Source organism: Schistocerca serialis, chromosome 2 (assembly GCF_023864345.2).
Source record: "Schistocerca serialis cubense isolate TAMUIC-IGC-003099 chromosome 2, iqSchSeri2.2, whole genome shotgun sequence".
Lineage (NCBI taxonomy): Eukaryota > Metazoa > Arthropoda > Insecta > Orthoptera > Acrididae > Schistocerca > Schistocerca serialis.
This window is the reverse complement of record NC_064639.1, coordinates 44,499,590-44,522,800: the sequence shown is the minus strand read 5'-3', so window position 1 is coordinate 44,522,800 and position 23,211 is coordinate 44,499,590. Positions and strand designations below refer to the sequence as shown.

General features: G+C 47.6%; 1 protein-coding gene across 1 annotated transcript in view; it reads left to right on the top strand.

Annotated features, from left to right (window-relative positions):
* LOC126455437 (gamma-interferon-inducible lysosomal thiol reductase-like) overlaps positions 1-23,211 on the top strand; it is a 115,251-nt gene that overhangs the window by 60,347 nt on the left and 31,693 nt on the right. The window contains exon 4 of the mRNA XM_050091186.1: positions 19,698-19,844. Coding sequence (XP_049947143.1) covers positions 19,698-19,844 — 147 coding nt within the window. The remainder of the gene's footprint in view (positions 1-19,697; positions 19,845-23,211) is intronic.

The window sequence follows — 23,211 nt, the reverse complement described above, 5'->3', positions numbered from 1 at the left end:
CAGACACGTCTTTCCACCTATTGCTGACTTCCCGACGCCATCTGCAAGATTTTCACATATATATGTGGACATTGTGGGCCCGCTATCATGCTCTTCAGAACAACGCTATTTGCTCACAATCATTGATCGTTTTACCAGGTGGCCAGAAGTAGTTGTAATACAAGACATTTCTGCGGAGTCGGTGTCAAAAGCACTGTTGCATTCATGGTTCTCCAGGTTTGGCGTTCCGTAAAACATAACAACAGATCGCGGAAGGCAGTTTGAAAGCCAACTTTTCAATGAACTTTTACTACTGTGCGGGTGCAACCACCTACGCACCACAAGGTATCATGCATCTAGTAATGGAATGGTGGAACGACTACACCGCACGCTCAAAACTCCATTAATGTGTAGTTCCACTTCATGGCCTGAAGCACTACCGCTGGTCCTACTCGGATTGAGAACGGCCGTGAAGTAGGACTTACAATGCTCTTCCGCAGAATTGGTTTATGGCGAGCAATTGAGGGTTCCTGGAGAATTTATCATTCCAGCATCTACACAGCCGTTCGCCCCTGAGCTATGCAAGCAATTCGCGAGATAACTCAGCGTTAGAATGAGAAACATCAAACCCACTAACCCTGTCAGACATGGAGACCGGACAGTGTTTGTGCATAAAGACCTGCAAGCAACGTCCCACGTGTGGCTTAGGGATGATACGGTGCGCCCGCCGCTTGTTTCGCCTTACTCTGGACCACACAGGGTAATCACAAGAGGAAGCCACAGCTTCAAAATCGATAAGGATGGTAAAGAAGAGACACTCAATTGAGCGGCTTAAACCTGCTTACACCGAAGAGGGTACACTCCTTCCTCGGTCTGCAAAATCACCCTCAAACGTGGAGGCCAAAGAAACAGCAGATAGTCTCGCCGAGCCCTCGGTTTCAGAAGAGGACAACGAAGCAGCAAGTGCAGAACAGGAGCAGCCATTGCCTGCACCAGATGTTTTCACGAGAGCTGGTAGAAAAATCAAGTGCAAGTTTCCCCACATACCTGGTGCACCCGGTTTCAAAAGGAGGGGGGCTGATGTGGCGACGTCATTGATCCACTGCGCCAAAAACAGCGGGTGAAAGGTGCAGCTAATAGATATTTATTTTTGCCGTAGTCGACTTGGTTACGAGTTGTTTATTCTTGTTAGTTTTTGATCTGTGCTTGGAAAATAAAATGTTTTCTCATCTCATGAAAAAGCTGTTCTTTATAAAATATAAAGGCTCCCATAGAGTGGTAAAAGTGTGCGTGTACAGTTCGCTGACCTGTGCGGTGTATTTCATTTTGTTATTTTGAGCCGAATAGAGACAAATCCAGTTTCATTAGGGCTTTACGTGAGATAGACACATCATGTTATTACAAAAAGTCGTTTAGCCCATCAGGGAAAATTGAAACCTGCGCGCTCGATATGAAACACGTTACACGCCAATGCGTGATTGAGCTTTCCATTAAATCGCGTATAATAATTGCAAACGTGCTTGAATTTAATCCACGAAGTTTGAAATTACTTTTCGAGACAAATACTGATTTTCGATAAAAACGATCCGAAAATTTACTCAAAATGTCGAGGTTCTGTTTTAATTAGGACATCTGTCACCTTGTTGATCACGTTGCTTAGCAACACTGTAATGCAAATCAATTCATTCATTAGAACGACTTACGACGTAATAAGTCCCATTACGAACTGTTACACGGAATTTGCTGATCGAATGAGAGTATAAGAGTATTCTTTTCCAGAAATGCCAATAAACCAACGGATTCAAAAATTAAACCACCAAATGTTGTGAAACTTCATTGATATTGCATTTCACTGACGAACACTGTTCTTACTGATATATTAACATTAATTGCAAGTAGATTTTGAATACTCACCAACACTGCCAAGCAGCAGTTCACATCACAACCAGTAATAAATGCCAATATATCTGGTCGGGCATTACTTCATTAAAACAGAGCAATCATTTTCCAGTTCTAGGATAAACTGTACCAGGTGGAATTATTAAAATCTTGTGGAAGTGTAATAAGGTTTATCTGAACACTTCTATCATACATCATTAGTAAAAAAAATGGTTCAAAAGGACCTCAGCACTATGGGACTTAACTTCTGAGGTCATCAGTCCCGTAGAACTACTTAAACCTAACTAACCTAAGGACAACACAAACGTCCATGTCCGAGGCAGGATTTGAACCTGCCACCATAGTGGTCGCGCGGTGCCAGACTGTAGCGCCTAGAACCGCTCGGCCACTCCGGCCGGCCATTATTTCACATTAACTGGACAGATTATTAGTCGGAAACGAATTCACCCACAACAGATTGTCCCACGCCACTACGAAACTTTTATCGTGACTCTTCACAAGAGATCCCAAGAAGCCGGGATCAAGAAACAAGAAAAGAAGAGACATCGGTTTAGGGTCATGCAAAATTTCGCTATTCGTCTGCGCCGCATCGTAGCCAATGATGGCAGGCATATCGAACATGTCATAGCCTAAATCTGAATGTCTGTAGTGACGTTTACCTGTTGAATAAAGTGTTTGCACGCCGTAGTTTGTAACTAATTTGCGTTTTTTTGATGTAGTTCAATAACTGTCACACTGTATGTCGAAAAAAGTTTGCGGCCTTTTTGGCCAATTGACTAAGCAGGATTCTGAGACGTCACGTACAGCTAAAATTAAAGGAAATTTATGACGCATTTGAAGATAACTCGATCACTAACGACATATGGTCTCCACGTTCTTCCACTTAAACCCCCCCCCCCCCCCCCCCGACTTTTTACGAGTATCTACGGGGGAAATTAAAAGAGAAAGTGTACAAATCTAATCGATACACTTTAAATGAGCTAGAATTTGTCAAGAAATTACTGCCATTTCTGAGAAAAAACTACAGTGTGTAACGAGCAGTTTCCTAAGCAGGTGAGCCGGCCGGTGTGGCCGTGCGGTTAAAGGCGCTTCAGTCTGGAACCGCGTGACCGCTACGGTCGCAGGTTCGAATCCTGCCTCGGGCATGGATGTGTGTGATGTCCTTAGGTTAGTTAGGTTTAATTTGTTCTAAGTTCTAGGCGACTGATGACCTCAGAAGTTAAGTCGTATAGTGCTCAGAACCATTTGAACCATTTTGAACCTAAGCAGGTGTCAGGAATGTCTGAACAACGGAGGGAGGCAGTTAGAGCATTCCCTCGTTTAATATACGTGAGTAATTTACTTTTCTTTTTACATATTTTATGTTATGTGTGTCATAAATAACTGACATGACAAACTATGGTGTATTTACTGCGGATCTCCTGTGGCCCATACCACAGCTTCGGTCGCCAGCCATGGCCGCGTTAACTATTGGTCACTTTGTATACGCTCTTCTTTTATTCGTCTTTGCTGGAATCGATCAGTAACGATTACGGACGTGCCGATATTTTCTCTCAATAAACAACATACCAGCCCTAAAAGGTATTCTACTAATTAAAACATTGTTACAACATGATCACGAACAGATGTGTGTCTGTACGCAACTAGCCAGTACTGGAAGTCCTTTACAATTTCGGTCTATTAGCCGTGGAGAATCCGTTGCTTTGTTGTTCTGGTTGACCGCTAGCTGCCTCAATATTGTCTAGAACTTCCAATATATTTGCAAGAGAGGTTGATGTAATTACGTGATAACGTCTTAAATAACGCTTGCTGAGGCTGAAGTCCACTCAGTTTACATCTGTAAATTTCACAGTTAATTGCCACACATTCTGCACTGGCGACAATCTTCTAGCAGCCCCATAGAATCTGTTTTACTGCTGTACGAATTACAGCTAATGTGAAGATCACAGCTCCGCCAAAGATGGTGGTTGAACCAAAGGATGCGGCTAGTACCTCACTGTGAATCAAGTAGCAACATGTAACCTTTTCCTCTTCGGTTGTCTACGCAAACGACCGTGATTGCGAGAACATAAACTTAATCGTCTCCGAAGTTATAACTGATTAATGAAGTAAGTGTACAAGAAATTATTTTACTAATAACTTACACCACGCTTTTTTCACATAACTGGTGAATGATCATTAAAAAGTAATGCAAGCCACACACAGTAGAGACGGCGTAAAGTATCACGAGATTTTGAGTAACGCACACAGAAAATCAGTGCAAGTACTTCTAAATTCGGTCACCAGTCCAGTTGAACAAACTCTGTTCGAAAATCCTTTGATTATCAGAACAGTAATTGAGCCGTGAGTGGCTCGGGTTCCCGCCAGCGTGTATTTTACACCCTGTTTTTAACGTACTTCCACCTCACTACGTTACTTTAAATTACTACCGTCACTGAGTTGCTGCTTTGCCTGACCGTGAGCGGCGCTAGCAGCGCGTATCGATATATCCCCTCTCGTAGTATCTTTGCTTGACTGCTATTACTTCCCGGTCGTTGTCTGTCGTAAGCGGTGAGTTCGGATTGCGAGTTTGGATCGGGAGTTCGGATCTGCCTGTCACTCGGAACGTGCGAGGAGGAGAGTTCATGGGGCCTGGAAGTCAGTGGCAACGCGTCTGGAGCGCAGCCCGGGCCAGCCAGTCGCCGGCTTGCAGCAGCAGTGAGCCCTGCGTGGACACCGCCCGCCCGACCGCCCGTTGCCGCCACGCATCACTTAAGCCGGGCCTGACCTTTGGTGGGTTGTTGGTCGGTCGGTCGGACCGAGGACATCTCCGTGCGGCGTGGTCGACTGGGCCGCCGGCGGTCTCTGCGCAGTGTCGGAGTCTGTCTGGAGCTGTTCGATCGGTACGAGCATCGTCGCTCGCCGACCCAGGTCGTGAAAGTTGAATGGTCTTGAGCATTACGTTGTTGGTTCCGGCGTTGCTGTTGTGGAGGTTTTCCTGTGAGCAACAACGAGTGAAGTGTTCGACATAGCCGCCGTCAGGTGGAACTGATCAAATTACTTTATCCATAGTCAAGTGCACCAGCGGAATTTTCTGCCTCGCGGCCGTTAGTGTTCAGGATACCTGCCCTCGCCGCTAACGTAAATTCAGGCAGTGTTCATTTTGGGTCAAGTTAACCGTATTATCTTGTTTCGTAGTTAAGTGAACCAGTGGAATTTTCTGCCTTGTGGCCGTTAGTGTTCTGGTTACCTGCCCTGGCCGCTAACGTAGTTTTTAGGCAGTGTCTTTTCGTCACAAGTTGTTGCTGCCCCACATGGTGTGTAGTTTTGGCAGCTCAGTTCACATACGCTTTTGTTTGGGGATAGTGATACTTGTAATTTTTTTTGGGGCCTTCTCGTGTACTCCGTCGTGGCAAGCAAGCGTTGATCGGTCGGTCCGTGACTGTCCCTTGCTTGGGTTCACACGAATCAAGTGTAGTTGGACTCAACCACCTGTCTCGCCTAAGTGAAAGAGGGCAGACCGATCCACTGGAGGCTTCTGAGTGCCGTTCTCTTAATTATCCTTTTGGCACAGTTAATGTCGTTGTAATTTAACTGTATTTTATATTTTAATTTGGCGAGGTTAGTTGTGGGCCTTCAGCCCTGGAAACATCTTCTCAGAGTTTCCTTCAAGTGCAAACATTATCGTCTTCTGCTCTTGACAGGTTATTGTAACTTCCTCTGAAAGATTTCAAGCTATTGTGGACCTTCCGCCGTTGGTGTTGCAAAAGGAAATCTTTGAACTTAATCTATTGTTTTACCGATTGTTGCAACATATATTTCCTTAATTTGCAGAATTTAACTTTTCCGCCTTCAGCCACCTTATTGCGTTTGTTTATCTCTTTCTGTGCATCTTGTGGGCCATCAGCTCTGTTAGCATCTTAAAACATTGTGGCCTTCTGCCTTCAGTAATCATAGTCTATTTGGGATTTTGAAGATTTAATACGGCGGCCTTCAGCCACTCCGCATGCTGATCTCATATATGTATACGATTTATCTTACTCGTAAATTTAATTGTGTGTCATATCCTTTCAAAATTGAACCTATTCTGAAGCATCTGCTTGGAGGCCGTCAGCCGCGGAGCAAATTTAATCCTTTGGAAAGTGTATTTGTGAACTAAATGATAATGAATTACAATTGTGAAATGAATTTGACCGCAACTCCCTTGGGCTTTTCCACAATCCTAATTGCCTGTGAACCCTGCGTGATTTAGCGGGCGTTTCAATAATTATTATGTATCGTATCTGAATGAAAGTGTGCTGACGAAATAGCACTCATACGAAGCTAACAGCAATGTTTTATGAAAAACAAAGAGAAATGGTTCAAATGGCTGCAAGCACTATGGGACTTAACATCTGAGGTCATCAGGCCGCTAGACTTAGAACTACTTAAACATAACTAACCTAAGGACATCACACACATCCATGCCCGAGGCAGAATTCGAACCGGCGACCGTAGCAGCAGCGCGGTTCCCGACTGAAGCGCCTAGAACCGCTCGATCACAGCGGCCGGCCAAAGAGAAATGCTTGCTATTGTCTGAAATAAATGTAACACTTTGGAAGAAGATTCAAGTAATCGTTATAGAGTGGCTGAATAGTAAGCTTTCTTAATTACAAGGAATATTGCGTTATCTCATAGTAATGTTTTCCTACTCAGGCAAAGCTCATTAACCTCCCAAACAAAAATAATAGAATTTCACTCTTATAAATAATTTAGAACAGTTTGCGTGAAACAGAAAATAACAGGTAACTGTCAAATAATATGCAGTACATGAGAATGCATGATGTCTGTGATGTTCTGTTTGTATTATATTAATGTGTGCTGCCTATCCTTTCGGATATGTCCGAAAAAACAGAAATCACGCAGATCCGCAACAGTGAAACATTATATGTAAATTTAAGTGAATCACGACTGTCAGCTGCAGCGGGATATTACGTGGAATCAGTGGCGACGAGTGAAAATGTGAACTGGACCGGGATTCGAACCTGGGATCTCCTGGTTACTAGGTAGGTGAGTTAACCACCACGTGCAGGACACGCCGTTATCGTAATTGCACGGACTGTCTCGGAACGCCTCATGGCCGACCCACATCCCCAGACATGTCCGAAAGAACTGACACCAAGCATTCATATAACTGTTACGCCTACCTGGGCAATGTTTTCACCCTCTTTAGCGTGGATGCAAAAATACATACGAGTTTATATGGGAATCTGAATAGCGAACATGGAGCCAATAGACATCAACTGCAGATATTTGACGATCAGTGGGAATGTGGATCGGCCATGAGCTATGCTGAGATAATCCACGGAGTTGCAATAATGCTGTGTACCGAGGGGCACAGTGGTTAATGCACATGTCTAGTAATCTGGAGATTCCTGAATGCCAGTTCAGCACACATTTTCACTCATCGTCGTGATTCCACTTAATGTCACAGTTCAGCTGACAGCAGTGATATCCTTTGTTTTACATATACTGCTATTGCTGTTTACTCAATCACTACCAACCGTGACCTTCATTCGTACCTGATCTCTCCCCCAGCGTGACGCTAGGAGTAACATCGTTGTGTCTCTCCCCAAAACATGGGAAGAATCGGACCTCTCCCCAGGACGCTGTCATACTCACTGACGAAGGTCATCTGGGTAGTGCAGAGCTGCGATTTATCGCTGAACACGTTGCCACGCCCTTTGTCAGCAGCCCCTGCCTTCAGACGTGGCTCTGATCCAAATGCAGCCACTTGTGTCGTAGTGCTAACTGTAGCCTATGCACAGGGCGGTAGTTCCCCAGCGTAGCAACTGCTAGTCTCTGACGCAGAATGTCGCAGGCAGACCATTACTTGTTCACGGATGGCAAGTGTGTATGTGAAGTGGCTACAGTGTGTCTCGTGCACGGTACGGTGATCCACCCTCATGGTGGTCAGATGTGGTCGACCAGGACCTACCCTCATCTAAATGTACATGACTACTCTAAAATACACACCGAAGTGGTTGGCAAGCAAAGGGTTCATCGAACCATCTTCAGATTACTTCTCGACCGTTCCACTCTTAAGGAATACACGGTAAAAGTCGATACTTAAATCTTTCCGGGCTTGCTGTGACTTTCTTTTCTTTTGCTATGATGATCCTTTGTCTCTACGTAGGCGGGCGTCAAAAAAATAATTTTGCATTCAAAGGAGAAAGATGGATATTGAAATTTCGTGGAAATATTTTAGGCAAAGCGAAGCGCGCCTTTGTTTCAATGGGCTTGGGTGTCATATCCTTGACACACTTTCTCCCATTTCACGATAGTATGAAACGAGCTGCCCTTCTTTGAACTGTTTCGATGTTCTCTGTCACCCTGTCTGGTAAGGATCTCGTACTGTGCAACAATGCTGCAGAAGAGTATTAGCAAGCTTAGTGTAGGTAGTCATTTAGTAGATTTGTTGTATCTTATAAGTGCTCTGCCAATAAAAGGAGTCTTTGTTTCTCCTTCCCATGATATTTTATTGCCGTCCGCGCTGGCCGAGCGGTTCTAGGCGCTTTAGTCCGGAACCGCGCGACTGCTACGATCGCAGGTTCGAATCCTGCCTCGGGCATGGATGTGTGTGATGTCCTTAGGTTAGTTAGGTTTAAGTAGTTCTAAGTTCTATGGGACTGATGACCTCAGCTGTTAAGTCCCATAGTGCTCAGAGCCATTTGATATTTTGTTGTAAGTGATGCTTCTAATTCAAATGTTCGTAATTGTAATCCTTGGGTGTTTAGTTTAGTCGACAGCCTTAATCTTTCTGTTACTTATCGTGTAACTGGAATTTAATGGTTTCCCCTTAGTACTTTCGTTCCCACACCAGCATCGGCCCAATGTCACATCCAGATGTACCCCAAATCTGACTAGCGCGTGATACGACCAGCCCCTGGCCAAATTGGGCCGCAAAACGAGATCGTTTTAAACTATGTCAGTTGCTGGTAATGCTATCTTACGTCTCTGTGTTCTTCAGTGTTCTTCGCAGTGAAACGCCCAACCTTCGTCATTTTTTCCTGCATCCTTAAGGGATTGAGAAAAATGCTTGAGAACTTGTAGATACTCTATTCAGCCAATTGGAGTATTAGTGTACAGTTTTATTCTTTTCGCCCTTTGTGGGGCTTGCAAGTGTTGGTGGACTTTCTCTCAATACTGAAGGATTTCAGGACAACTCTGACATTCATCTTATGGTCAAGGGAAATCCCTGAAAACCCTGGCGGGAGTTGCTCGTTTTTACCACCTATTACGTCGTCTTTCTACGTTGGCGTTTTTCGTCTTCTGATCCCAATGGGTCCTCTCCTACGACCTTTGTCGTCTGTAACGCTCTGTTGACGACCATTTTTGGGCAGAGCTTCGGCTTATACACCCGGATCGCCTACGTCTACGATCACAGTTGCCACTTTGTGCTAATATCCGTTTGTGCAGATGTTGTCACGTTCCTGTACGCACTGGTGTGTACCGCCCATGGTTCACTCTGTAACCACCTACGATTGACCTCCCACGGCTGGTGGCAGGCAGCTTTCGCCGGCCGCGGTGGCCGTGCGGTTCTAGCGCTGCAGTCCGGAACCGCGGGGCTGCTACGGTCGCAGGTTCGAATCCTGCCTCGGGCATGGATGTGTGTGATGTCCTTAGGTTAGTTAGGTTTAAGTAGTTCTAAGTTCTAGGGGACTGATGACCTAAGATGTTAAGTCCCATAGTGCTCAGAGCCAGCCGGCAGGCAGCTTTCATCTCGGTATGGAGCGACATCCTGAACCTGGTCTCTGCCTCTTCCAAGGCGGCATCAACCATGACGTGCAAGTCGTCTGGTGCCACGCAGGAGTGTTTCCGCTTTGTCTCCTGCCACTACAGCGTTTCGTTCTTCACGACGGGCCAGCACTGGCTGCCTCTGCTCTGCGACACACAGCCAGTCTCCCTCCTCGCCTGAAATACTCGTGGGGCAGCGTAGCCAGCCGTACGGGAGGTGAGGACGTTGCCGTCTAGCTTGTGATCTGATCCGGCGGCGAGGCTGTGGTGTTACCATTGACGTCTCCCCTCGGCTTTCCTGGCTGCTGCCAAACTCGTCCGGTTCGTCGTCTTTTTTTGCTTTGTTCCTGTAGCATTCCAGCGACCTCTTAATGCTGAGTAGCCGCGCCAGTTTGCGAAGTGTGGTCCACCAGAGCAAGCGCGCATCGACACTTCTGTTCTGCCCCTGCCACAGGTGCGAATGTTCGTCAGAGCATTTCACACAGTTAATAACTTTGTAATAGTGCTTCTCCACGTGGTCTTCCCATTGGCACCAGAAGGACTGAGGCCTACAGTCGAGTCTGGGCGGCAGCCACTGTGATGGGAAAGGCTAAGAGCTTCTGCAGGTTGAAAATGCCACAATACGCAAACTCACCTGCCATTTGGATGGCAAAGATGGTCATCACCTACATCGTACTCCCTGTCCCTATCAAGACTATTCCCAACTCCACCCACAGTCTTTATCTGATCCTCTTTCATAAAAATGGTGTAGTGTCGGCGTGCCGCCCGCCGATGTCCTGCAAGTCCAGCCGGCTCAGCAGACTCCTGGTATGCCGACGCCGCTGCCGCCGTCATCGAGGCCGCCCGCCGATGGAAGTCGGCCGCCGCTCTCCCGATCGCCGCCAGCCGATGGGTTGCGACTTGCTGCTGCCCGCGATTCCGGAGGCTGCTGCAGCCAGTCCCTGGTCCTCGCCACTCTCCGCCCCGTTTGGCCTGCTCTGTCCGACAATGGGACGAAGGTGGACGTACTGGTCAAGGGCCGCCGCTGCTCCCAGGACAGGACCAGAATCGAGCCCGCGCCCTCCTGGACGCTGTGCCCCCCCAGGGGATCCACAACTCTTTTGTGGATACGTGCGTAGCGAGCACGGGGCCCCGAGCTAATGTGGCCTTCCTTCCTTTCTGGGCTGCATACCTTCCCTTTCCGCATCCTTCCCCATCCCCTGTCTTCATCCCCCCCCCCCCTCACCTCTGGTTCTTTCCTTCACTTCCTCCCCCTCTGGGAGTATGGTTTGCGCCTACGTCCGGAGACGGACGCTTGTAAATGTACCACATTCTTCTTCTTCCTTGCTTGTATGTCTTCTTCCTTCCTTTGTCCTTCTCTTTTCCTTACCTCTTCTCTTTACCCTTTTCTCCGCTGCGGCGTTTGAGACCCCCTCTTCTTTCCTTTCCCTTTCTCTTTCCTCCTCCCTGTGCGTGTCTGAAGGCCGACCCACGCACTTCCATGCGTAGCCGGTGACGGGGTAACGCGTAACTCCCCGCCCCGGGTAGACAGGTAGGACACGTACGTACCCCCTGGTAAAGGCCAGGCCCAGGGAGGGGTGATTACCCGAGCTGATACCTTCCGAAAGTGCCGATTGGTCCCTCCGTCCGTTTGTCGGGAGGTGTGACCTGAGGTGTGAACAATCACCTAAGGCGGGTGTGCCCTCGGTGAGGGCCCCCACAAGGGAGGAGCGCGCCATCGGAGACGCCGGTAATCATGGGGGATTCTTCCGCAATGGTTTCCTCACCTTCCACTATGTCTGCTCACAAACGTAAGTTCACTGAGTCTCAGCCACAGACGGTTCTTCCATCGTTGCCACAGTTCCTTGTTGTTTCTCGGTCTGACGAAGGTCACGACTTTTCCACGGTCAACCCTTTCATTATTCAGAAAGGTGTCGACGCAATTGCGGGTCCTGTAAAGTCTTGTTCCAGATTACGGAATGGTACCCTGTTGTTAGAAACACACAGTGCCCTCCAGGCTCAAAAATTGCTGCGTACTTCTCTGCTCCACACCTTCCCTGTCCGGGTGGAACCGCACCGTACCTTAAATTCCTCGCGTGGAGTCGTTTATACACGCTCCCTCGATGGATTGTCTGACGAAGAAATTCAGCACTACCTGTCTGACCAGGGCGTCACCGCTGTTCATCGGGTTATGAAAAGGGTTGACTCGAACATCATTCCAACCCGCACTGTCTTCTTGACATTTGACAAAGTTCAACTCCCATCAAAAATCAAAGCAGGCTATGAGATAATTTCCGTTCGCCCTTATGTCCCAAACCCTACGCGCTGCTATCGATGTCAGCGGTTCAATCACACCAGCCAGTCCTGTTCCAATCCGGCCAAATGTGTTACGTGTGGCAAGGATGCCCATGAGGGTGCTTGTCCACCTCCATCCCCTCACTGCATCAACTGTATGGGTGACCACGCTGCTTCCTCTCGAGATTGCCCCGTTTTTAAGGATGAAAAGCTCATCCAGGAAATAAGAGTGAAGGAAAAGGTGTCGACCTTTGCTGCTCGAAAGTTACTCGCCAGTCGACAGCCCACCGTGCCTCAGAAAGGAAAATACAGCACTGTCCTTGCTTCTCCTCGGCCAACAAAGGAGGCGGCCACGCAGACTTGCGACCTCACATTTAGTACCACGGTCGTCAGATCGGCCAGCGCAAAGATCGCCCGTTCAACCTCACCACTTTCGCCTGGCCACTCTATGGCTCACCCTTCGTCGGGTTCTACTAAATCTCGAGCCCAAAAGTCAGACGCCAAGTCTTCGAAAAAAGAGCATTCTCGTGAAGAGTTTTTACGTACTGCAACTTCACAACCATCGGTTCCTCCTTCATCTAAACATCATACCTCCAAGAAGGCTACGAAGAAACACAGTTCCTCTCCTTCTCCGCCAAGGCGTGTCCCAACTACAGCACCACCTGGCGGAAATCGCCCTCGGCCATCTTCCGTGTCGCCGAGGCGCACTGCTGGTGGCCGGTCCACTGGCCGATCGTTGGTGGCAGGAGCTGCTCCTGACCAACCTATGGATCAGGATCTTCTGCCTTCGACTGAATGCCATTCCATGCTGTCGGTCGCAAGCTCTGAGTAGTCGTTGAGTTGACAGCGCCCTTGGTCACGTTTCTCCATTTTCTGTTGACCCTATGTCCATTATCCACTGGAATATCCGCGGCATTCGCGCCAATCGGGATGAATTGTCGATCCTCTTACGATCCTACTCGCCGGTCATCTTCTGTCTTCAGGAAACAAAGCTGCGTCCCCATGACCGCTTTGTTCTCCCTCATTTTCAGTCCGTCCGATATGACCTCCCCTCTGTTGAAGGCACTCCAGCCCATGGAGGACTCATGATTCTGCTCCATGATACTCTCCATTATCACCCAATCCCCTTAAACAGTTCCTTCCAAGCTGTCGCCGTCCGTCTTTCCCTTTCTGGATACACGTTCTCTCTATGTACGGTATACATTCCATCGTCTACACCACTGGCACGAGCTGATCTCCTTCATCTTCTTGATCAGCTTCCACCCCCCTATTTGCTGGTTGGGGACTTCAATGCCCACCACCCGCTTTGGGGATCTCCACATCCTTGTCCACGTGGCTCACTATTGCTAGACGTCTTCCACCAAACGGATCTAGTCTGCCTCAACACTGGGGTCCCCACATTTTTATCTGCCTCCACGGCAAATTTATCTCATTTGGACCTTGCGGTCGGTACTGTTCCGCTAGCCCGGCGCTTCGAATGGTTCGCCCTTGATGATACACACTCGAGTGACCACTTTCCATGTGTCCTTCGACTGCAGCCTCAACTGCCATATATGCGCTCGCGACGCTGGAAGTTTGCCCAAGCCGATTGGACACTTTTTTCGTCTCTAGCGACATTCGATGACCGTCGCTTTCCCAGCGTCGACGATGAGGTCACACATTTTACCGACGTTATTCTCACAGCTGCGGAACGTTCAATACCACGCACCTCCGAATTGCCCCGGCGCCCCCCAGTTCCTTGGTGGAACGAGGCATGCCGTGACGCAATACGTGAGCGGCGACGTGCTCTTCGCATTTTCCGTCACCATCCAACTTTGGCCAACTGTATCCGATATAAGCAGCTCCGTGCGCGATGCCGTCGCGTCATCCGCGATAGCAAGAAGGCAAGCTGGCAATTCTTTATTAGCTCATTTAACACCTTCACTCCCTCCTCGGAAGTTTGGAGTCGGCTTCGACGGTTCTCAGGCGCGCCTAGTTTCTCCCCGGTCTCTGGGCTCGCTGTCGCGCATGATACCTTAGTGGACCCCGTCGCAATTTCTAACTCATTGGGTCAGCACTTTGCTGAGATTTCGAGCTCTTCAAATTACCCGCCAGCGTTTCTCCCGAAGAAACGTGCAGCGGAAGTGCGACACCTCGCTTTCTCCTCTCAAAATCGCGAAAGCTACAATACTGTTTTCTCCATGCGCGAACTCCAACATGCACTCTCTTCTTCTCGCTCCTCCGCCCCAGGACCGTATGGTATCCATGTCCAAATGTTGCTGCATTTATCAACCCATAGCCTGCGCTACCTCCTTCGCCTTTATAATCGCATTTGGACTGACAGTACCTTTCCCAGGCGATGGCGGGAAGCTATTGTCGTTCCCGTTCCGAAACCTGGAAAGGACAAACATCTCCCCTCTAGCTATCGCCCCATTTCTCTCACGAGTAGTGTCTGTAAGGTTTTGGAGCGTATGGTGAATTACCGTTTAGCTTGGTGGCTGGAATCCCGCAGTCTTTTAACACCAGCCCAATGCGGATTCCGACAACATCGTTCTGCCGTTGACCATCTTGTTGCTCTCTCCACTTACATCATGAACAACTTCCTCCGGAAACGCCAAACGGTAGCAATATTTTTTGATCTGGAGAGAGCATACGATACCTGTTGGAGGACAGGCATCCTCCGCACACTGTTCTCTTGGGGCTTTCGAGGCCGGCTGCCCCTTTTTCTTCGCGAATTTATGGCAGAGCGCACATTTAGGGTGCGGGTGAACACTACTCTATCCCGTACTTTCTCCCAAGAAAACGGGGTACCCCAGGGCTCCGTGCTGAGTGTTGTACTGTTTGCCATTGCCATTAATCCAATTATGGATTGTCTCCTTCCTGATGTCTCGGGCTCCCTCTTTGTGGACGATTTTGCGATCTACTACAGCTCTCAACGGACCAGCCTTCTTGAAAGACGTCTTCAAGGATGTCTCGATCGCCTCCACTCGTGGAGCATCGATACCGGCTTCCGTTTCTCACCCAGTAAGACCGTTTGTGTTAATTTTTGGCGACGTAAGGAGTTTCTTCCGCCCTCCTTACATCTAGGTCCTGTCAACCTTCCGTTTTCCGACGTCGCTAAATTCTTGGGTCTTATGTTTGACAGAAAACTGTGCTGGTCCTCCCACGTTTCCTATCTTTCGGCTCGCTGTCTGCGTTCCCTTAACACCCTCCGTGTCCTGAATGGCACCTCTTGGGGAGCGGACCGAGTGGTCCTTCTCCGCCTCTATCGCGCCTTAGTGCGCTCGAAATTGGATTATGGAAGCATAGTCTACTCCTCTGCTCGGCCGTCTATTCTTCGGCGTCTCGACTCTATCCACCACCGTGGATTACGTTTAGTGTCTGGAGCTTTTTACACCAGCCCTGTGGAAAGCCTTTATGCTGAGACTGCTGTACCTCCGCTATCCAATCGGCGGGCAGTCCTTCTGAGTCGTTATGCTAGCCATTTGTCTTCCATGCCTGCTAATCCAGCCCATGACCTTTTTTTCGACGCCTCCCTTGATGTCGGGTATGCAGGCCGCTCCTCCTCCCTACTACCCCCGGGAGTCCGCTTCCGTCAACTGCTCCATTCCCTTTCCTTCCGCTTTCCTAAAACCTTCTTGACAACTTGGGGTACAGCACCGCCTTGGCTCCGTCCCCGGATCGACTTGCTCAGAGGCCTATGTCAATTTCCCAAGGATGGTACCCCTACACTTGTTTACCGTCGGGCATTTGCTGCTCCATGTGCACAAATGACGGAAGCCACATTTATTTACACCGATGGCTCGAAAACATCGTTAGGTGTAGGGAGTGCCTATATTGTTGGCGACACCCCAAATCACTTTCGGCTTCCCGACCAGTGTTCGGTTTATACTGCGGAGCTTTACGCTATTCTCCAGGCTGTCCACTACATCCGCCGCCATCAGCGGATACAGTACGTAATCTGCTCAGATTCTCTCAGCTCTCTCTTAAGTCTCCAAGCTCTTTACCCTGTGCACCCTCTGGTCCACCGGATTCAGGACTGTCTGCGCTTGCTCCACCTGGGGGGCGTCTCAGTGGCGTTCCTCTGGCTCCCAGGACACGCTGGTATCTGTGGAAATGAGGCGGCCGATATAGCGGCCAAGGCTGCAGTCTCTCTTCCTCGGCCAGCTATTCAGTCTCTTCCGTTTACCGACCTACGGAGCGGTTTATGTCGCCAAGTTGCTCATTTATGGCATGCGCATTGGTCAACACTTCCCCATAATAAATTGCGGGAAGTGAAAGCCCTTCCTTGCGCATGGACCTCTTCCTCCCGATCGCGTCGTCGGGAGGAGGTAATTTTAGCTAGATTCCGGATAGGGCACTGTCTTTTTAGTCATCGACATCTTTTAAGCGGTGATCCTCCCCCACTCTGTCCCCACTGCTCTCAGCCGTGGACGGTCAGACACCTTTTAATTGAATGCCCCTATTTTAATCCGTTACGCTCCCATCTACAGCTATCGCCCGATCTCTCGTCGATTTTAGCAGATGACACGCGCTCAGCTGACCGCGTTCTACAGTTTATTAGTGACAGTGAAATGACGTCAGTCATTTGAAGCCTTTTTTTTGGGGGGACAACCAACCCATTTCTATAGTGGATTTTTAAGCATTCCTTCTGCCTTTAGTTTCTCAAATTTTATGACTTTGTTCCCATTGCTGCTGATTTTAAATTTCGTTTTTTTCCTGTTTTCTACGTCACGGGCTGGGCGCTAATGACCATAGAAGTTTTGCGCCCTAAAACCACAAAAAAAAAAAAAAAAAAAAAAAAAAAATGGACGCTGTGCCGCAACTTGCCGCTAGTGGTGCTTGCCGGATGGCAACACCCGCCACCATCTATGGTGCTGTGGCAGTGCTGCTGCTCCTGTCGCAGCGTACGCCTCGCCCGGACCCCGATACGCCATGTGTGAAGCGAACGTGGCCCATAGACTGGAGTGGAACCGAGCCCCTCCTGGACCCACTGCAGATCGCTGTAACTGCCCTCTTTCAGGCAGACTGTGCGATCTCCAAGTTCCAGGCTGCCGTTCTGTCCCGCCCCGGTGTTGTGTCCCCTGAGTTCGAATACAGTCCGAACAAGTACATACAAACAAAGTACAAGTTTATGATGATTACATATAACATTGCTGCCAGACTGGCCCCTATAAGCGTAGACCAGCGCAGGTCCATCCCGACGCTCGACTGACCTGGCACTCCCTGTCGAACTAAAATTGCCCGTCTACTTACATTGGTTTCTCCTTCGCTTCTGAAGTAGTGTCAGGGAGAGACAGAAACTATTCCAGGCATGAATTCACACACATCAGCCACTTACAAATCGCCACTCTTGGCTCTGGCCTAGTGCCCCGCCTCATACATCGCAATAACCTAAAGCAACGCTGCAGTTTCCTGCCTCGTTGTTGCTCCACTCAAAACAAATCGTGCATGCAATACCCCCGTCACAGCTCCACTCCCGCGAGTGCCATGTTTACCTTGTTCGGCCTGCTGGCTGTCGTCTGTTACCACACTGTGCCAGTGGCTCCAGATTTTATCACCCAACAGTGCCTTCATTGAATTCTGATAAAATTTCCCTTTCCCTCGATTAGGACTGACACTAGCGCGGCAGAGCCACGTGACCGTGCAGAGCGAGTGGACTTCTTGTGATAGTACATTATCGTGACCACCGCTGCCAACAGTCGTAAACAGTGGTTACATTCCTGCCACAGTTTCGCAGAAGGAACATCCAGCTTCTCGCAGACCTGTTACACGACCTCATTCAAACTCAATGAGGTGTTGATATCGGCGTCTTTGTCGCCTTAAAGGCATTCTTGACTGACATCAACTCACCATGTCCAATCTCAAAGGTAACTAATGCTCACAGCCGCTATAGCGTGCATTTATAGCAAACATGATTTTCATCCTCGTACTATCGCTACTAGCGCCATTCTTACGCCACTGGTGCGAAATCTGAATAGACTTCATCTTTCAGATGTAGAAACACGCCTAACAACTTTCGTTTACGAGATTTGTTAAAAAAATTCCGGAACTTTGTCCATAAAGTTTTTCTGCCGTCACCTTTTACTTTTTGGTATGATCTCCTTCGAAATAGTTTCCTTCACTATTGATACACCGCTCCCAACGCCATTTCCAGTTCCAGAAGCAGTCTTGATACGCTTCTTGATGGATCATGCGAAGCATCGTCTTCTAATTTTCTTTTATATCGTCTTTCGTTGCAAATGTAGTACTTTCAGCGGGGTTTTCAACGTTGGAAATAAAAAAATGTCCGCCGGGGCCTGGTCTGAAGAGTACGGAGGGTGAGGCAGTACAGTGATACGGCTTTTTGCGTAATAGGCCTCCAGTCACGAACCAACAGGGATGAATGTGCCGGCGCGCTGTCGGGATGCAATAGCCATGAAATCTCGCGCTACATTTCAGGCCCTTTCCTTCTCATATTTTGTCGCAGGCGTCACAACACGTCGCTATAGTACCATGGATTAACAGTTTGTCCCTGTGGCAAGAATTCTTGTGAACTAATTCTTCGAAGTCAAAGAAAACTCTGACCATGGCTTTGATATTTGACCTGACCTGAACAGCTTTTTTTGGTCTTGGAGAACCTTTCTCGACCGATTGTGAAGATGGAACGTTGGTCTCAAGATCATAAACGTAGACCCAAGTCTCATCACCAGTTACGATTCCCTTAAGGGATATCTCGCTCTCATTTGCGCGATCCAAATATGCAAGGCGAGGCGAACGTTTTTCTCTCTCGACCCATGAGTCGTGGGACGAACGTGACGACAACACGATGCATTTCAAGATGCTGTGTCAGGATTTCATGACATGATCCAAGTGAAATGTTACGTTCTTCTGCAATCTCTCGGACAGTCATTCTTCGATTCGTTGACGTTCCTGACATAAGCCTGGTCGGTAGACGTTGAAGTGAGTTCTGAAGGAGGGTCACCTTTAACTTCCGTCCGGTCATTTTTAAGCCATGTGAACCATTTGTAATAGCGAGGAATGCTTAAGCACTCACCATCGTAGGCTTGGTGTGTGTGTGTGTGTAGACGTTTTCTTGAGTTTCTCACAAAATGTAATGGAGGCATGTTGCTCCTCTAACTCTGCCACTTCGAAATTGGTAAACTGTGAGACAAAACGTTCTACTCAATAGAGCACGGAATAACAACTAACACGGGCGTGTGCAGGGATGCCAATCTGATTTCGCTCCACCACACCATTGGCGCGAAATTACGAATGCTCTGAAATTCTTTTAACAGACCTCGTATGTCGCACAACTCCTTGGTGTTCTGTCATTGTATTAATTTTGTGCATGTTGGATCTATGACTTCCTAACCGAGTTTGTAATTAGTAGTCGGTGTTCAGGTCGTTTCTCCGGCGCAGATTCTAACTGGTGAGTGAGTTTTTCTGTCACTGGAAGGACAACATTATTCTGCTCCAGAATGCAATTGGTATTTCTGTATACCGTTGGCCAGTTTCAGGTTTATGTCATTGCCAAACACCAAGTAATGTGCGAGTGGGCAGTACCACAGCTAATAGCAAAACAGAAATGGCATTTACAGTCTTGGGTGGAAAGGAATCATGCAGTCCTTCGAGTATTCTCTCTCTCTCTCTCTCTCTCTCTCTCTCTCTCTCTCTCTCTCTCTCTCCCCCTCCCTCTCTCTCTTTCTCTGTGTCTATGTGTGTGTGTGTGTGTGTGTGTGTGTGTGTGTGTGTGTGTGTGTGTATTTTTGACATATGGTATATGGTGTTCACTGCACTCACAACACCGCCGCACCCTCTTTTCTTTTCAGTGTGCACGCAGTATGTACATTGTATGGGAGCCGATTATGGACTGTGCGGAAGGACCACTTGGGAACGAATTGCTCTACGCCAACGGCGTGAGGACGAGGTCTGTGAGGCCCAAGCTGAAGGGGGTGCCAACTATCACGCTCAACGGGGTGAGTAGACAACACCCTGTAACTCTGTACTTAACACCCCGTAGCCTAGTACATTACACCACGTTGCCCAGTACACAACATCGTGTAGCCTCGTACTTTGCACCACGTCGCCCTCTACACCACTCACTGTAGCCCTGTACATAACACCTGTAGCTCTGGACGTAACACCCTGTACACAATAACCTGTACATAACAGCCTTGCACCATGTACACAGTAGCACCTACACGCTGTACATCACGCTCCACACACCTTCTACATACTACTTTGTAACCCTGCTGCACTCTGGGGAACCCCAAAGTCTGGACGGGTGTAGGGTGTAGCAGTTTTAAGAGTCACCTCGAAATAATGAGGCTGCGACTATGAAACTAGTCGATGCTTGGTCCTTCTCTACATATTCACCCTTCAATGCGACACTGGGTTTTCATAGACTTACGATGTGTCAGAGACCTTAGTTCTGTAAGTCAGTATTTTGAGTGTTCATGAAAGGTTGCACCTTGAAAATGACGTTGTCATGAGTACAGAAATGCCTTTGACATAATGATTTCTTCATCTGAGAAAAGAAGACGAAGTCAGTGCATGCCATGCCAGGACATTACAGGGTAGAGGGGGCAGTAGAGGAGTTAAAATTTCATACAAAAAGAAGCAGTATGCGTGCCTGTGTTCTATGCAGAATCAGTTGGGGCGTTTTGGAACAAAGACATCAGTAGTAGGGAGATGTGGTCTTCACTCGACTTTTGATATCAAAGTGATACGCAAATTTATTAAATTGATCGATTAATCACCCCCGCCCCCAGGAAACCCCCACCCCCTGACCAGACGAACCCCTGCCCCACGGATGACGTCAAGTGTTTTTCTCAGTCCCTCCCCTTCCACCACCCTCCCCCACCCTCCTCCAACCTCCCTATTAGCGGAAATTTTGAATTTTGGCAGGAATTTTGAATCTTCGTGCGAATTTCTGTGTCCTAGGTCTGTGCTGTCCCACGCCACACCCCTCCAAGGAAATGGCGGGAAACTAAAATTGACGATATCCTTCTCAGGACTCGAAGCCTGCTCCTCCTGGATGGAAAGCCCAAGTGCACCCCGCAAAACATGGAAATGTCCAGATGCGGGAGAGGAAGGTTACATCAGTGTACTTTATTTATTTTGGTCGTAATTAATCATAAAGATCGGGCCTAATTACACAACCACATGCTTAGCGGTACACAAAGACACCATAAAATCGCATTACAACTCAAAAACTGTCGATGCCATGCGACTGATGTTATCTTGCTGGGAAAAAATTTCGTCAATACCACTCTAGTGACAGACCCACACAAAAATACCCTACATCTACTAGCTGGCGCGAGAAAGCAGGGGCGTAAGGTACTATCTTATTCTTTTTGGTGGGAAATATGTTCAACTGACGAGATGCTGGTGTTGGACAGAGAATAGTTTAAAAAGTGTATTACTATAAGCATACAGTAGCTATCGTTATTTGACGTCAGAGTTCGCCACAGACACCTACTCGAAAGGCACCCTACAGCACAGCTAATCAAAGCCAATACACGCTATCACAACCAATAGAAAAACGCGTCACAGTTATAATTACGCTTTGAAATTGTCGTGAAAAAAACCAGCACTCGTAATAAACGGATCATAATACCACACATGTAACTTACTGGTTACTACAGAAAGCCTCGTCACCTCGAAACAGTCATTGGAGTAAAGAAAAAGCAAGAATATAAACTCCAAACAAAAATAGGTATATTAAGTAATTTCTTGCAACTTGTTGAACAAATTACACGACCTAAAAGCGTATCTCGCATTCTGTGTCTGTGAATAAACTGTCAGTCACATGCGTATTAAAACATTTCAGACTATCTTTCACGCCATGGGCTTATATGTTTGAAGAAGAAACACATTCATTTAAGTTCGACAACAACAATGTATAATTCAAGAGAACATAGTTTCTTGTATACTGTGGCAGGTCCCCTTTTACCAGCGCGATCCTACATCACACCAGCGTTTACGAAACAAATAGTGAGAGTCTGTCTCGCCCTGTGTAGGTGCGAGATTAAAATTTTGTTAAAAAATATCGCCACAACAGGAAAAAAAAGAAACGCCTGTCACGAATCATTCCGTGGTGCCCTAGCCACCAGCTAGCACGTCGTTGATATCAGTTTGATAGGTCAAGTAATTAAATTTGGAAGATTCGACATCATGCATGGCGAGTAATTTTTTTTTTTCGAGTAGTAGGATTACACACACCAGGTGGGTCAAATGGGAATCCGTGGAGGGAAGATGACATTCTTTTTGAGGAACGCTGTTGAGCACCAATATTTGAAGCACACCGCAGAGGGGTTCTGCAGCCCACACCATACATTTGGCGTAATATCTGCGCTATTAAAGACATGACCGTAACGACTATGTTACCGCTACCCTGCACAAAAAGCGGTCTTGAGTCTACAGGCACATACACGAGTAGCTGATGGTTTACGCTTTCGGGTAGAAATGCTGTCTGCGATTTGGAATCAAGTCTATCCATTCTACCACGTACTTGGGTTGAATCCTGTAGAGAAGTCTTTTAATGATTACAGTCGCTGGTGACTCATATTCGTACCACTTTCATATCTCGAAACGAGTCACCTTTTCCGAACCTATCTGCTAAGGATCCCATACAGCAAAAACTACAGCGCTAGTTTTTAGACAGTCCCTCTGCATCTTGGCCTTGATCAAAGACGCTTCCACAGACTGGTGTATAGTTTCATCACCTGTTCTGTAGGATGGCCTTATCCAACAGACTATCAATCAAATGAGAAGGTTCCTCTATTGTTCCTCCATAAGCAGTTTAATACATTGTTTTTTCGGTTGTAACACACGCAATAAGTGTACACACCGTAATTTTTTTTCTACCATGACTTAGAGATACGTGTCAGCTCCTGCTAAACCAACATTAAGACGTTTCCATCCTTTGGCTCTCACAGAAAGCTGACCATCACATAGCATGAACTGTACAGCTACCACAACACAGGCTGGTAGAAAGAAAACGCAGAGACTTTGTTTCTCATTGACAAAAATGTGGAAGACATCGCAGCATATGGAAACTGGAAGAGTTTGCGGTACTGTAGAGCGCTTCCAACAGCTGTTCGTAGGTGATCACCTGTACAGTTAATCTTATCTTCCCCATCGACAGGGTAGTTGATGTCTCGGAGTTTCCTTTCGAAAAGCATTGTTCCTTCACTTTGCAGTGATATATATGATAACTGTTCTGGTGTTGACCATAGTCAGAAGGTGCTGTTCACAAAATGCATGGGGTAGTACAAATAAAAAGAGGTACTGTCACTTTATTGATGAAAAAAATGTGGAGGGCATCGCAGCATATGGAAA